Source organism: Crinia signifera, unplaced genomic scaffold (assembly GCF_055691185.1).
Source record: "Crinia signifera unplaced genomic scaffold, ASM5569118v1 HAP2_SCAFFOLD_271, whole genome shotgun sequence".
Taxonomy (NCBI): domain Eukaryota; kingdom Metazoa; phylum Chordata; class Amphibia; order Anura; family Myobatrachidae; genus Crinia; species Crinia signifera.
This window is the reverse complement of record NW_028142164.1, coordinates 37629-52704: the sequence shown is the minus strand read 5'-3', so window position 1 is coordinate 52704 and position 15076 is coordinate 37629. Positions and strand designations below refer to the sequence as shown.

At 45.0% G+C, this 15076-nt stretch overlaps 1 protein-coding gene across 1 annotated transcript; it reads right to left on the bottom strand.

The window, feature by feature from the left end:
• Window positions 1-2993: 2993 nt before the first annotated feature.
• On the bottom strand, window positions 2994-10472 carry LOC146054611 (uncharacterized). Its single transcript, XM_083168083.1, has 2 exons — window positions 10040-10472; window positions 2994-5715 (listed from the first exon to the last, which is right to left on the bottom strand). The coding sequence occupies exon 2, from the start codon at window positions 5355-5357 to the stop codon at window positions 3372-3374; it is 1986 nt and encodes a 661-aa protein (XP_083024209.1). The 5' UTR covers window positions 5358-5715; window positions 10040-10472; the 3' UTR covers window positions 2994-3371.
• Between the last annotated feature and the right edge of the window lie 4604 nt (window positions 10473-15076).

Below are 15076 nucleotides of genomic sequence, written 5' to 3'. Positions count from 1 at the left end.
TGTTCCTCAGTACAGCACCATTGCCAAACCACTGACTGACCTAACGACCAAAAAGTACACCCGAAACATTGACTGGACCCCTGACTGCGAGCAGGCTTTCTCCCAGCTTAAGGACATCTTGTCCCGGTCCCCAGTGTTAGCCGCCCCTGACTTCCGCCGGCGGTTCATTGTGCAAACAGATGCTTCAGCTTGTGGAATAGGAGCTGTGCTAAGTCAAATAGGGGAGGATGGGTGTGAGCACCCAGTTGCCTTTATTTCCCGAAAACTAGTTGCCCGCGAGATAGCCTACGCCACCATTGAAAAGGAGTGCCTAGCCATCGTCTGGGCACTAAAGAAGTTGCAGCCCTATGTGTATGGGCGTGAGTTTTCAGTGGTAACAGATCATAACCCCCTTAGTTTTCTACAACGTACAGCTGGAGACAATGGACGGTTACTGAGGTGGAGCTTAGCCCTACAACTGTACAACTTCTCTATTTCTCACAAAAAGGGTAAAGATCATGGAAACGCGGATGGCCTATCCCGTCAGCAGGAACCAGACCCAGTGCCACCTAACACCAGGAGACCAGCCCTTGCCATTACCCAGGACACCAGGAACATGGACTAAAATGTGGGGGAGGAAATGTGAAGGAATTGCATTGGCGATAAGTGAATTGTGACATCCTCTACTCCACAGTAATTAATGTACATTTTAGCCCTATTGTTCCCTATGTATGTCTGTATTTCCCAGGACTTTATTCATGTAAGCCCCAATTGCGTATTACTTAAATATTGTAACTGTGTATGTGGAGACAAATGGTCCGGCTAGAAGCGACCAAATGCTTAGATTAGAATCTGTTCAGTTTGTGTATAGTTTTTGGTTCAGGGATCAAAGGACCTCTTTATAGGCTGTTTAGTAACAGAGACAGATAGTGGCAGAGACATACACTTCCCCCCCAAATAACAAGAGGCTAAGGATGGATAACACCAGGGTCAGTCTCCAGAGAAGAGATCTGTTTACATGAAGGTGTGAAATCCCTCACATACACAAGCTTCAAAGCCAGATGAAGGGAGTGAGTTAATCAGCCCCTGGACAGGTAATAGGAGACCCTGTTATATTCATACAACTGCACCCAGCATAGGAAGGGTTAAGAATTCCTGAGGGAGGGGGAGAGGGGTGCCTTTGGGATGTAAGTTGGTGTTTGCAGGAAGAGAGGGGAGAGATGTGAATGAGAGCTGAAGGAGAAGAGAGGAGGAAGGAGGTTAGTCGCAGTCTTAAGGTTCAGAGGTATGCTCTACCTGTGTCTTGTGGAACGCCTCATCCTCGCTTCTGTGGAGTTGCCAGTGTTTTGTGGACTTATACAGTTTTCTGCTATCACAGCTGTGTGGACAAGTGATAGTTTGCCCTGTGGAACTGATCTGGGACTGTGACTATACAAGGACTGTCTGTTTGGGCCTGCTACCTGAATATCTTTCTACTCTGCAATTTACCTTTGCCACTGTTTATTGTCTATTTGTGCGTGCTGTGGAAAATAAACCATTCTTCTGGTTTCATCTGCTCGGTGTCTGAGTGATTGAGGAACTCGTACCCTCACATCTATCTCTAACCTCTATCTCTAACCTCTATCTCTAACCTCTATCTCTGACCTCTATCTCTAACCTCTATCTCTATCTCTAACCTCTATCTCTAACCTCTATCTCTAACCTCTATCTCTAACCTCTATCTCTAACCTCTATCTCTAACCTCTATCTCTATCTCTAACCTCTAATCTCTATTTCTAACCTCTATCTCCAATCTCTATCTCTAACCTCTATCTCTAACCTCTATCTCTAACCTCTATCTCTATCTCTGACCTCTATCTCTAACCTCTATCTCTAATCTCTATCTCTAACCTCTATCTCTAACCTCTATCTCTATCTCTAACCTCTATCTCTAACCTCTATCTCTAACCTCTATCTCTATCTCTAACCTCTATCTCTATCTCTATCTCTAACCTCTATCTCTAACCTCTATCTCTATCTCTAATCTCTATCTCTAACCTCTATCTCTAACCTCTATCTCTAATCTCTATCTCTAACCTCTATCTCTAACCTCTATCTCTATCTCTAACCTCTATCTCTATCTCTATCTCTAACCTCTATCTCTATCTCTAACCTCTATCTCTATCTCTATCTCTAATCTCTATCTCTAACCTTTATCTCTAACCTCTATCTCTATCACTATCTCTATCCTCTATCTCTATCCTCTATCTCTATCACTATCTCTATCCTCTATCTCTATCACTATCTCTATCCTCTATCACTATCTCTATCCTCTATCTCTATCCTCTATCTATATCCTCTATCTCTATCCTCTATCTCTAACCTCTATCACTATCCTCTATCTCTATCCTCTATCTCTATCTCTATCACTCTCTCTATCACTATCTCTATCTCTATCCTCTATCTCTATCCTCTATCTCTATCTCTATCCTCTATCTCTAACCTCTATCTCTATCACTATCTCTATCTCTATCCTCTATCCTCTATCTCTAACCTCTATCTCTATCACTTTCTCTATCCTCTATCTCTATCTCTATCACTGGGGCAGATGTATTAACCAGCGTTAAGTGCAAAAATGCACTTAACGCTGGTTAACTGGGGGGGATTACGTCTGTCCTAATGTATTACTAGCGCACATAACGTGCGCTAGTGACAGCCCGCCGAGTTACGCTCGGCGGGGCTGTCCCTGCAATCCCCCCCAGGGATTAACGGCCGGGGCGATGTATTAACAGCCTTCAAGGCGTTAATTCGCCCCGGCCGCTTCGCCAGCTCAGGGCTAGCGTTGTCCTATCCCCCACTGTGGGGACAACGCTAGCCCTGCTTCTGGCTAGGGCTGTGTTGGGAAATCGATCATGCGCCGATGTATCGATTTCCTTATCTATTAATTACCTTATTTGACCTCAGTGTGAAGACCCCTTAGAGCTCCGTGAGAGTGTAACCTTATATGATATGACCAGTAACGATGACCACAGATACAAGGTTTAGCTCTGATTTAATGATGACAAAACGACATATTTATACATAACATACAGTGCTGGTTCAATTACATGATTGGTTAATATTTGGTGCAGAGGTAGGGGAATAACAGCATAGAGGTGGGGTGGCTTATACGTCGCCTTACAGGGGAGTGTAGCATTCGTAAGTTATGAGAAATCACAGAATGTACTATTCCTGACGAAAGTTACAAAGTACGGGCTAGCAAGCGAGAACTGGAAACAAGCCAGAACATAACTTCTTGAGATAAGCAAGAACAGAGACTATAACACAGAGAAACAAGATGGCTGATTAACCCTTCAAAGAGAAACAAGATGGCTGATTAACCCTTCAATCCCCTCTTAGAATCAATGTCCTTTTTAGACAATTTGATTCTTGTAGATGGCATCTTGTTTGGTACGGTGAATTTTGACATATTCACCATAATCTTCTGGTGAGGGAGGGCTTTTGGCAAGATCAGTGTACATAGCAGGTGTTACATTATCCAGGTACTTGGAACCAATCTTCTTGCATATGGGAAAGACACAATATCCTACTATCATAAGTACAATAATTACAATGAGGATAAATATGCCTATTTGTGTTAGTGCGTGTTTCCAATCATTTAACCATCCGAACCAGCTACTCCAGGGGTCCGTGATACCTGAGTTCTTCTTGAGTTCGATGGATAAATTTTCTAGATGTTTAATAGCTAGGGTAGTTTTTCCATTAGGACCTGTGTTGTCTGGGATATAAGTACAGCATCCATTAACCTTACCTATGTACACACAGGTTCCTCCTTTCTCGGCAAGCATCATATCTAAAGCCATGCGATTCTGAAATGTCATTTGTGATGTAGCTTCTAACTGTTCAGCAATACCTTTCAAAGCGTCCCTAGTATCATTAACGAAGCGCTGTTGATTATAATATATGTAATTTATCCAGTTCACATTTTTATTGATGGTTACCTGGGGAAGCAGGGACTCGAAGCCGGCAGCGACCTCATCACGAGCCTTAAATTCTTTAGGAACTCCCCGGGGAACACCAATAGTGTCTATGTATATGTGTGGATCGAAGCTTTCCTTTGGAGCTTCTCTTTTGTTTCTGGAGTTTGTGGTAGGTTTATTTGTGGGAGGAGGCTCAGACAAATCGGCTGGGAGAATGTGTATGGGCATAATGATCTTTGCCAGGGCACACTCTCCTTTCCAAGGATTGTCCAGCTTTGTCCTGAGTCTCATGTCTCCACAAATAAAATAAATGTCTCCTAATGATTTTTTCATGGTGGGTATACTGATATGTCTTCGTTCAGCACAATACCCATCAGGAAACAATTTCAGATCTACAGTGTTTTGTGCAGTGCTGTTTGAGTAATAACATGTATAATTACCAGGATAAATGGTTATGGTACTACCAGGATTGGTATTCTTTACCATTATGGGATATTCTTTCTTCCATTGTTCACATTTGGTTTCTTCTACAATAGTATCAGTATACAGGCTAAAGAAACATTTATCTTGGTCTGAAGGTATGTGTATGGGCACCGTACCCAAGTGGGGTCTGGATTTTCCACACACATAACAATCAGTTTGATTAACTTTACGTGCATTATATTTCATCCATTCTAGCCAATAATTTACGTCAGATAACCCAGTCTCTATGGCTATAGTGTCTTCGTAAGTGGGGTTGTTAATGGCTAACATTTCATTAAAAGTAGTGACATGTGGTTTAAAGAATGATGGTGGTGTTTTAGGTTTTACAGTGGTTTTGAGGGCGGTGTATTCTGGGTTATCATACATGTCTTTTAAATGAAATCTTCCCCTTGGGCCCCCGCTTTCTCCTGATTGATATTTACCCATGACATATAGTCCGGCATCGCCGGGGGCCGGGTTTTCTAGGTTAATGATAAATTGGCTATTGCAAGTGCCCTTTTTTCGTAGGGACATACGGGTTAGTAAGGATCGACCATGGGACCATTTCTGGAGGCCAACATCGGGGTGATATCCCCAGTTTTGGCTGATATCAAAGGCAGTGGTATCTGCTCTAGTGTTCCACCCAACAGCCCCCCATGAGTTGCAAGAATCTCCCCAGTAAGTACTAGTGACACAGATATATACGTGACTTACAGCGTGTGGTGTGTGGTGGATGTTACACAGCCAGGGCAGCGGTGGTTCTCCTCGATTCCCGCCTTGATTGTTTGAACAAGATACAATATCACAATAAGAAAATATAAAAGTAGCGACAGTCGTGCTAGAAGAATTATACCAGAAGGTAAAGCGTCCATCATTTTGGGTTATATCAACTTCAGCAAAACAATTATAAAGAACAAGCCCGAGTAAAATCACTAGGGCTAAGGTGGGGGGAGTCATATCCTGTAGCGTCGTCCTCGGCTTCAGAATGTTGTACCCCTGATTCCTCGTCACCTCCAGCCGGCAGGTCTTCTCCAGGTTGGAGGTCAGAGCCACTGGCCCCCGTTATTACCTCTCTCGTCCCGTCTGTGTCAGTCTCGGGATCGGTGTCGACCTCTATGTTGACGTGTGGTGGAGGTGGAATTTTCTTCACTCTGGATGCATGGATCCACGTTGGTCCTTCGTCGGTGAGGACAGCCGTCCTGGTAACCGCGACCACTTCTGTTTCTGGACCGTAGGTGAAATCTCCTGGATGTTTATTTCTGGGTAGGATCTTTACAACGACCTTGTCTCCAACCCTAAATGGGTGAGTGGGTATCTGTGGATGAGAAGGATTCTTAAAGATAACATTTTGTTCAACTTCATTAAGTTTCTGTATTAGGGATCTGACATACTCTTCTCTTATTATTTCTAAGTCTCCTTCTGTGGTAACTAAAGGGTTCTTTGCCCAGGGAGTGGGGAAAGGTCTGCCCATCAGTACTTCAAAGGGGGAGTAACCTAGAGTCTTTTGTGGAGTCATTCTCTGTGGGTGATATGGAATGTGAAACTTCCATTCTATTTGCAGTGCTTTGACTAGTTCTGCTGTGACTTTGGCTGTGAAGGCTGAACCTTTATCGCTATTGATTTAGAGCGGGCATCCTCAGCGCGGAATGATCTCTCGCGTGAGTATGCGGGCTACTGTTTTTGCATCTTCTGATTTAGTGGGATAAGCTTCCTGCATTATTGATATGTGTAAAATCTATTTGAAGATGTGTGAATGGTGTGGTTGGGTATTCTAGATGTTGGTGTCTTGCTTTATTTGGGTTGTTTGGGTTGTTTCTAAGACACACTATACATCTACTGATGTACTGTTTTACAAGTTCTTTGGCATTAGTAATGTAGAAATCATTGGAGAGGAGTAAAGTAGTTGTTACTATACTATGGTGTCCTACTCCGTGGTAATGTACTATGAACAATGATGCACTGGTTTGGGGTATACATGGTTTCCCCTCTTTGCAGATTAATCCAGTCCGTGGATTCTTCTGCAATATTGGATATGTTCAATCTGATAGATCTGAATTAGAGGCAGCAGCCTGTAATTCTGTCAGTAGGTATGTATCATCTAGCGAAGGAGGCGAGATGACAGCAAGAGTGAGGTTATATGTTGCTGTAGTGGCAGCACGTTTAGCAGCGGTATCAGCGAGAGCGTTGCCTTTGCTGATGTCATCCTTTCCTCCAGTGTGTGCTTTACAATGAAGGATGGCAATTTGAGATGGTAATGTAATTGCGTGTAAGAGATCTGTGATGAGTTGCGCATGTGATATGCCTTTCCCATCAGCGCCAGTGAAGCCTCGGCGTTGCCTGAACAACTCCGTAAGCGTATTTGGAGTCTGTGTAAATTGTGACAGGTTTGTTTTTTGTAAATGTGACAAGCTCGAGTGAGTGCAATGAGTTCTGCAGCTTGTGCTGACTGTAAGGGGACTGTCTTTGCTTCAAGGGTGGTGTTTGGAAGTTTAACCACTGCATATCCTGCCTGGTACGTGTTGTCATTGGGACGGCTGCAGGAGCCGTCAACAAATATTATGTCGGCATCGGGGATAGGCACAGTCGACATGTCTTGTCTGGGTGAAGTTTCTGAGTCAATTGTCAGAGTACAGTCATGTTGAGGCGGCGCCTCGTCGTCAGGTCCTTTAAGACCTAAAAGTGCGTTTAGTACAGGGACAGGTCCTTCTGAGTTTGTTGCGTATTTTACAGTGAGAGAAGGATTCCCTAGTAGGAGTACTTCATAGCCGCTGAGTCTTTGGGCAGACATGTGTTGTGTGTGTAGACCTTTGAGGATGGAGAGGACATTATGTGTGGTATGTAACACAGTAGGATGTCCTAATGTAAGTGATGTGGACATCTCAACAACCATTGCACAGGCAGCCAGTGCTCGAAGACAAGCTGGCATTCCTTGCACAGTGACAGGCATTACTTTTGAAAAAAAATGCGACAGGGCGCATTTTGCCTCCGTGAAGTTGGGTCAGTACACCCGCCATAGTTGTACATGTGTCCCTTGCAAACAAGTGAAATGATAACATATAGTCCGGGAGACCAAGCGCGGGACTCTGTACTAACATTTCTTTCAATTTTTTAAATGCAGAATACATTTCATCTGACCATTGTATAACCTTGGGTTTGTCTTTGAGTGTGCATTGTCTCAAGATATTATCATAGTAGGAACAATCAGAAATCCACTGTCTGCAGTAACTTACCATACCCAAGAAAGACAACATATCCTTCTGGGTAGTTGGGGTGACCAGGCCCAATACAGACTGTATGCGTTGTGGACTGATTTTCCTTTCTCCCTCAGAGAGTACAAAACCCAGGTAATTGACATGCGTTTTACACCATTGCAATTTTGCTCTTGACACTTTGTGTCCACATTAACAATGAAATTCCATTTAACCGGCTGGCCTCCTCGGTGACACTACAGAGAAGCAGATCATCTGCATACTGTAGCAGGACAGAACTATGGGGGGGGTGCCATGGAGCCAATGTGGCTTGGAGGACTATGCTATAGACCACGGGAGAGTCAATATAGCCTTGGGGTAAACGACACCACATTAATTGTTTACCTTTAAATGAAAAAGCAAAGAGTAATTGGGTCTCTGTGTCAATAGGAATACTTGAAAAACGCATTTTTTTTTTTTTTTTTTTTTTTTAAGTCTATGACACTAAAGAAAGCTGCGTTTGCAGGGATGGCTGAGATGAGTGAATTGATGTCAGGTACTATGGGTGCAATAGGAACAGTCTTTTGCAGTTCACCATCATAGTTAAGGGAACATAGAACACTGGTAGTGGCCCCACTGTCCACCAGGAAGGACAGTCCCTCATCATCTACATATAATGTGATGAGGGGAGAATCTTCCCAGTGAGTAGTGAACTGTACAAAAGATGGAATACCCTCCTCCGGGCCCCGTCAATGGGTAGGGTCGGTCCAGTCAACTCTGAAAAGTACGCTTTCTTGAGGTGGTGTAGGACCCTGTCGGGAAAGCCCTTGTTGGGGTCTTGGCGTGCAAGGTTGTTGTGGTTTCCGAGAAGGGAAAGGGCAATCTCTAGCCCAGTGTGTGTTCTGGCCACAGTTGAAACAAGTAGTCTGTTTATGAACTGCGCCAGTGTTGTTGTAATCCCTGGTGTATGGTGGTGCACGAAAGGTTTGGTTCTGTGGAGGCCTTAAAGGTCTCCTGTTACTTTGTGGGGGTCCCCTATTTTGTCTATTGGGCGGACCCTTATTACTGTTCTGGAAGTTGTGAGTAGAGGAAACTGCAGTTTTCCTCATGTCAAAACAACCAGCTGATTCTTTCTCATACAAATGATCACTGAATTGTGGGCATGTCTCGTTAGGTAGGGGAGGTGGATATGTTACAGTCTTTTTACTTTGTTTTGAATCCATGTTTATGTACAGTTCTATTATGATTCCGTGTGAATGTTTTCCACTTTTTGATTTGTTGTTGATGACTATAATCTTCACTAAGATCTATGAAGTTTAGAATCTGGCTACTTTCTGGTAATTGTTTTATTTGTTCAATAGATTTTGGGCAAATAATGGGATAGGTGAAAAGATTGATTGGTAGATCTGTCACGAAGAAAGGATAGAGTTGATCAATATATTTACTGGTGATTTCTGTGCGTAAGTGACAACCTACTATGAGGACTGCCTCACACACAGTGCCATTAGAGAATGTTTTAATTGTGGATTTAAATCTTATCCTTTGTTTGTTGACAGATACCAATATTGGATAATATTCTGGATTCTTATACCACAATATTAAACTACTTTGGCAACTATTGCAATTTCCTATCGGTGGACATTCATAATCTGACATGTAATATGAGAGCGTGAAAAGATTCAAAGTGTATTAGATCAGGGGCACCGTCACAGAGAGGCAGGTAAAACCTGTTGCAGCAGACTGTGAGGGTTAGTCTTTATCCAAACACTTATAGAATCATGTATTCACTTTAGACATCTCATAAATTGTTATTTATATATGGTTTGTTAGTGGAACCACAGACTGTCTACGTGACAGTGGATAGAGTCCAGTGGTTATAATGTGAAAACTGTATATGAAGCCTCACGTTGCGTTACTCCGAAGGGGAGAACATAAGTCCGCAAGTCTGTTGGCATACAGTAATCAATGAGACAATAGAGTTATTGTGCGTGAACTTACCAACCGCACGGTTTACAAAGAAATACAGATATCACAAGTGTGTATACTTACCAATCACACAAGGATATTGAAATAAGAAAAACTTATACTTCAAACTAAACATAGTAAAGAAATTTGGCCAATGAAATAGTGGGTGTTCAAAATGAGGTTCTATTTGGATAAAGACCCGTGGTCTCTTCGTACACCAAGTACGGTATCTGATCCTAGATCAGTGTGTACACAAAACAAAGATAGAAGATTTTAACTTCTATGAACTGACATCCGATATCCCCCAGGGATAGAGTCATAGGTTCAGGATCGAGTTTGTCCGTAACCTCACAGCGGTCTCAGATTAGACTTTTGGAGTCTGCTGACAACCGTGTAGGAATGAACTTCGAATCCCGCGGCGAGCCCCCAGCTCTGTTGGGAAATCGATCATGCGCCGATGTATCGATTTCCTTATCTATTAATTACCTTATTTGACCTCAGTGTGAAGACCCCTTAGAGCTCCGTGAGAGTGTAACCTTATATGATATGACCAGTAACGATGACCACAGATACAAGGTTTAGCTCTGATTTAATGATGACAAAACGACATATTTATACATAACATACAGTGCTGGTTCAATTACATGATTGGTTAATATTTGGTGCAGAGGTAGGGGAATAACAGCATAGAGGTGGGGTGGCTTATACGTCGCCTTACAGGGGAGTGTAGCATTCGTAAGTTATGAGAAATCACAGAATGTACTATTCCTGACGAAAGTTACAAAGTACGGGCTAGCAAGCGAGAACTGGAAACAAGCCAGAACATAACTTCTTGAGATAAGCAAGAACAGAGACTATAACACAGAGAAACAAGATGGCTGATTAACCCTTCAAAGAGAAACAAGATGGCTGATTAACCCTTCAGGCTGCGCTGGAGATCTCGCGTTTTTTGCGAGATCTCGCGCATGCCCAGTGCGGCCGGCCGGGGGACAGGAGATAGCGCATCAGTATTAACTGATGCGCTATCTCCAGAAAGGGACATCGCCGAAGGGGGGAGTTAACGCTCCCCCACTTCGGCAGACAAGATGTTAATACATCTTGTCAATGTCCCTTCCTGCTTCGCCTCGTTATTGAGGCGAAGCAGGAAGTATCATAGCGGCACGATAAGCGCTGCTATGATACATCTGCCCCACTATCCTCTATCTCTATCACTATCTCTATCCTCTATCTCTATCCTCTATCTCTATCACTATCCTCTATCTCTATCCTCTATCTCTATCTCTATCTCTATCACTATCTCTATCCTCTATCTCTATTCTCTATCTCTATCACTATCTCTATCTCTATCACTATCTCTATCCTCTATCTCTATCTCTATCTTTATCACTATCTCTATCTCTATCTCTAACCTCTATCTCTATCCTCTATCTCTATCACTATCTCTAACTCTATCTCTAACATCTATCTCTATCACTATCTCTATCCTCTATCTCTATCACTATCTCTATCCTCTATCTCTATCCTCTATCTCTATCACTATCTCTATCCTCTATCTCTATCTCTAACCTCTATCTCTATCTCTATCCTCTATCTCTACCTCTACCACTATCTCTATCCTCTATCTCTATCCTCTATCTCTATCACTATCCTCTATCTCTATCCTCTATCTCTAACCTCTATCTCTATCACTATCTCTATCCTCTATCTCTATCCTCTATCTCTATCACTATCTCTATCTCTATCCTCTATCTCTATCTCTATCCTCTATCTCTATCTCTATCCTCTATCTCTAACCTCTATCTCTATCACTATCTCTATCTCTATCTCTAACCTCTATCTCTATCCTCTATCTCTATCACTATCCTCTATCTCTATCCTCTATCTCTATCTGTCACAATCCTGCCAGAACTCAGTGTGTTTGTCCTGTCTTACCTGCCTGTCAGTCAGTCTTGTTTCTCAGCCTGCTGCAGCAAGATCTGAGTATGTGCTTGTAATGAGCACCTGGGTGATTCTGATTCAGCCATTAACTCTGTGGTTACCACTTGAAAGATACAAGTTCCCTGTTGGCCTCATCCAGAGACTGTTCCAGGTGTGGCCATTCCCAATCACCCGGATGGCCAATCAGTGCTGCTCTGAGGGGTTATCCTCCCAGCCCTGCATAGACGCTTTGCTTTTGCATTGTTGTCAATAACTTGGGAGGAAGCTTCAGCTTGTGTTCCTGCTTTAGCTCTGTGGTATTCCAGTTACCCAGCATTTGTATCCTGCTTCCAAGACCCTGCACCAGCATTTCTACACCTGTGTGTCTCCAAGTACCTGCTCCAGCGTTCCTACACCTGTGTGCTTCCAAGACCCTGCACCAGCGTTCCTGCACCTGTGTGCCTCCAACACCCTGCACCAGCGTTCCTACACCTGTGTGCCTCCAACACCCTGCACCAGCGTTCCTACACCTGTGTGCCTCCAAAACCCTGCACCAGCGTTCCTGCACCAGTGTTCACCTGTTCCTGCATTACAATTACCTGCACCAGTGTTACCCTGTACCTGTATCCAGTACCTGCTTCCTGTCCCAGCACCTGTGTTCCCGAGTCGCCTGCACCTGTGTTCCCAAATCGCCTGCACCTGTGTTCCCGAAGTCGCCTGCACCTGTGTTCCCGAGTCACCTGCACCTGTGTTCCCGAATTCGCCTGCACCTGTGTTCCCGAAGTCGCCTACACCTGTGTTCCTGAGTCGCCTGCACCTGTGTTCCTGAGTCGCCTGCACCTGTGTTCCTGAGTCGCCTGCACCTGTGTTCCTGAGTCGCCTGCACCTGTGTTCCCGAGTCGCCTGCACCTGTGCTTCCAGTTACCTGCACCTGTGCTTCCAAGTTACCTGCACCTGTGTTCATCTGTGCCAGTGTTCATCCGTACCTGTGCTTCCAAGTTACCTGCACCTGTGCTTCCGAGTTACCTGCACCTGTGCTTCCGAGTTACCTGCACCTGTGTTCATCTGCACCTGTGTTCATCTGTTCCTGCATTTTGAGTTACCTGCACCTGTGCTTCCAAGTTTCCTGCACCTGTTCTTCCGAGTTATCTGCACCTGTGACCACTTGCACCCGCACGCTCCAGCATCTGCACCTGTGTCCACCTGTCTCTGCGTGCCTCAGTACCTGCACCCGCAACCACCTTCACCACTTCCTACCGTGCTTCCGGCACCTGCTCCCCAGTGGTCTAACTCCGTGCTTCCTGCACCTGCACTCCAGTGGCCCTACTCTGTGCTTTCCAGCTCCTGTGCTCCCGTGCCTCCAAGTAACTTATCAGTTCCCAGCTTTCCAAAGACTTTTACAGACTTTCAAATGTCCCCTGTACCAGTTCATTCTATGCAATAAACATTACCCATTTGTATCCACTTGCCTCCGTCCTGTTTCCATTGGGTTGTCAGCTAGCCACCAAGGTCACTCCCGGGTCCCAAATCCCCAGTCGTGACAGTATGCAAAAGCCCCTGGACTTGGCTAGTGACTTTAAAGTGGCTATTCAAAACCTGACAGCAATACCAATGGGAACCTACCACCACTCACTTATTCAGCTGCAAGAACTTTTGGCAAAAATGTTTCCCATAATAACTACGTTACTCAGTTACACTCCTGAGGTTGTGAAGCCCATCAGCTACAGCTCCAAAGTGAAAGGAGTCTCAGTGACAGTGCCTGTGAAATCTGAAAGGCCTCCCAACCTTCAGAGCGAAATTTCTGTCCAGGGCAAGCGGAGGTCCCAGCTTTCAGAATCTGAACGCCAAAGACGCAGGTCTCTCCATTTATGTTTCTACTGTGGTAATCCAGACCACTTCATTGAGAATTGTTCACTCCGGAAGCCCAAGAACAAAGTGATTCTGACCACATCCAGTCTTCAGCCCCAAGTGGGTGTCCGCAGTCTTCAGCCCCAAGTGGGGGTCCGCAGTCTTCAGCCCCAAGTGGGGGTCCGCAGTCTTCAGCCCCAAGTGGGGGTCCGCAGTCTTCAGCCCCATGAGGGGGTCCGCAGTCCTGTGTCCACTCCGGTTCCAGCCGGTTCAAGTACCTCCATTGATGATCCGGTTCCAGCCGTCAGTCAGGAGGCTCATTCGGTTCCAGCCGATTCCGACACCTCTGGACCTCATCCGGTCCCATCTGTCAGTCCAGAGTCCACTCCGGTCCCAGCCGGTTCAAGTACCTCCATTGATGATCCGGTTCAAGCCGTCAGTCAGGAGGCTCATTCGGTTCCAGCCGATTCCGACACCTCTGGACCTCATCCGGTCCCATCCGTCAGTTCAGAGTCCACTCCGGTCCCAGCCGGTTCAAGTACCTCCATTGATGATCCGGTTCCAGCCGTCAGTCAGGAGGCTCATTCGGTTCCAGCCGATTCCGACACCTCTGGACCTCATCCGGTCCCATCCGTCAGTCCAGAGTCCACTCCGGTCCCAGCCGGTTCAAGTACCTCCAATGATGATCCGGTTCCAGCCGTCAGTCAAGAGGCTCATTTCGTTCCAGCCGATTCCGACACCTCTGGTTCTCATCCGGTCTTAACCGTCAGTCCAGAGTCCATGCCGGTCCCAGCCGGTTCAAGTATATTCAGTGATCATCCATTGCCATCCATCAATCCTGAGTCCATTACGGTCCCAGCCGGTTTAAGCATCTTCAGTGATCATCCGGTCCCATCCGTCAATCCAGAGTCCCTGCCGGTCCTAGCTGGTTCAAGTACAACCGGATGTCCTCCGGTTCCAGCTGGTCCAAGTTTGTCTACTTCCAAGTCTGTACTATCCTTCAGCCCAGAGACTCTTCCAAACTTACCTGATCCTGATAATTCCAGCCTGTCTTCTATCGACTCCCACTGTGTTGAAAAAAACAGTTAGTACTCTAGAGACTCTATACTTTAACACAGATTTAGCTCAGTCCTCCAAGATGGAACTCCCCGAACAAGATCAAGCTCTTCTTGACCAATATATCAAAAATTTTCGGGCTGCCAGAAAACAGGCTGGTTCGCAGTCGTCACCGAAGAATCGGTCCATAGATATGGAACTAAATTATATGGCTCTGTCTCCTTCCAAAGATTCCTTCGAGTTTTCTGCTGAATATCCCACATCTTCAAGGTCTGTACCCATGAGCTTAAGAGTGGGCTGTGTTTCTCTGTCTCATCCTCAAGTGGAATCTGCTACGGTACCTTGCCCCAACAAGTCTTCAGAAACCTCCAGTCAGAGCAAGGCAGTCTTAACTCTAGACATGGATTCTGATTCCGAGTATGATGAGGATTATGACTCTACCCCTTTCCTTGAAAATCCTGTTTCACCTTGCCATGTCTTACCTCTGAGAAAAATTCAGTTAGATGCTAAAGATGGCTATCCGAAAGCCCCTGGATATCGAACAAGATTTAATTTGAGTCTTAGTGGTGCCTTAGCCTCAAGGGCCCGATCTTCTCGTCTCTCAGTTCCAGTCAAAAATACTTCAGTTATCCCTGATGAATTTGACTCTACGTCTTTCTCCAGTGGTCCTCTTCGTCCAAGTCAAGTGTTCCTTCAGGATGG

Excerpts from the sequence above, each read along its gene's own strand:
- LOC146054611 (XM_083168083.1), bottom strand. The coding sequence starts at position 5,357 with ATGACTCCCCCCACCTTAGCCCTAGTGATTTTACTCGGGCTTGTTCTT.